This window comes from Lactuca saligna, chromosome 1 (genome assembly GCF_052625555.1).
Source record: "Lactuca saligna cultivar CGN05327 chromosome 1, ASM5262555v1, whole genome shotgun sequence".
NCBI lineage: Eukaryota > Viridiplantae > Streptophyta > Magnoliopsida > Asterales > Asteraceae > Lactuca > Lactuca saligna.
The window spans coordinates 14143073-14144259 of NC_136417.1; the positions used below are offsets into that span (position 1 = coordinate 14143073).

At 40.4% G+C, this 1187-nt stretch overlaps 1 protein-coding gene across 1 annotated transcript; it reads left to right on the top strand.

The window, feature by feature from the left end:
• The first annotated feature begins 432 nt into the window (after positions 1-432).
• On the top strand, positions 433-1187 carry LOC145002809 (uncharacterized). Its single transcript, XM_078962002.1, has 2 exons — positions 433-658; positions 808-1187. The coding sequence occupies exons 1-2, from the start codon at positions 433-435 to the stop codon at positions 1185-1187; spliced, it is 606 nt and encodes a 201-aa protein (XP_078818128.1).

Consider the following 1187-nt stretch of genomic DNA (forward strand, 5'->3'; position numbering starts at 1 on the left):
GTTTTCATTCCAAGTTATCGGGGTGCAAGGTGAAAAGTCTCTCCTTTGGTGGACGTTTGACTTTGATCAAGTCTGTTCTAGGGAGCCTGGGAAGTTATTTAATGTCCATCTTCATGGCTCCTCTCTCGGTTCTTAAATCTTTAGAGATGCTCCGTTCTAGATTTTTCTGGGGTGCAGAGTTGGATGACAGGTGTATGTATTGGATCCAGTGGGATAGGGTGTTGATTGGTACAAAAGAAGGCGATCTTGGAGTTGGTAGTCTTTTCTCTTTTAACATGGCTATGCTTTTTAGGTGGAGGTGGTGCTTTTTTCACAACCCTAATCTTATTTGGGTTTTCTTAGTCAAAGTGATCTATGGGTCGGATGGTGGCTGTGGTTCTTTACTTCCAAAAAAAAGGTTGGATGAGTCCTTGGAATGGTGTTATCCGAATGATGTCCCACCTGAGGGATAGTGGTTTTGATTTGCTTTCTCTTTGTCTGATTCGAATTGGTGATGGTTACAAGATTTCTTTTTGGCAGGATACTTGGAAAGGGGATAGGCCACTTGCAGAGATTTTTCATAGGATCTTTGATTTAGATTCTCATAAATTTGCTTCAATTCGTGATAGGGTGGAGATGGGTTGGGATACTTCGTCTCTTAGGAGATTGCCTTGGGGTGGTATTAAGCAGGCTTAATAGGAGGCTTTTTTATTATGATGTAACAGCTTAATTCCAGTCTTGACCGGTTAGGATGGCTCTTGGATTCGTCTAACCACTTTACAGTTGCTTCAGCTAGGTCTTTTATTGACAATGGTATGTTGCCTATAGGTGGTTGCGTAACTTATTGGAATAATTGGGTTCCAATTAAGTTGAATATTTTCATTTGGAGATTAAGATTAAACGGGCTGCCTACTCGAGCAAATCTTTCTCATAAGGGTATTTTGTTAGATTCGATCTTGTGTCCAGTTTGTTCCACTACAGTTGAATCCATCGATCATCTGATTCTTGGATGTAGTGAAATGATTGATCTTTGGACTAGGGTTGCCATTTGGTGGGGTGTTCAGCTTCCTCATCATATTTCCATGGATTCGATCTTGTTTTGGTCAAACTCATTCGCTTGGAGAAGTGGTCAACGTAATGCATTTGATGCGGTGATCATAACTGCTTCTTTGTGTATTTGGAATTTATGTAATTCCATTATCTTTTGA

Excerpts from the sequence above, each read along its gene's own strand:
- LOC145002809 (XM_078962002.1), top strand. The coding sequence starts at position 433 with ATGTCCCACCTGAGGGATAGTGGTTTTGATTTGCTTTCTCTTTGTCTG. Across the intron at positions 659-807 it reads TAGGAGATTGCCTTGGGGTG|GTGGTTGCGTAACTTATTGG; the intron begins GTATTAAGCAGG and ends TGTTGCCTATAG.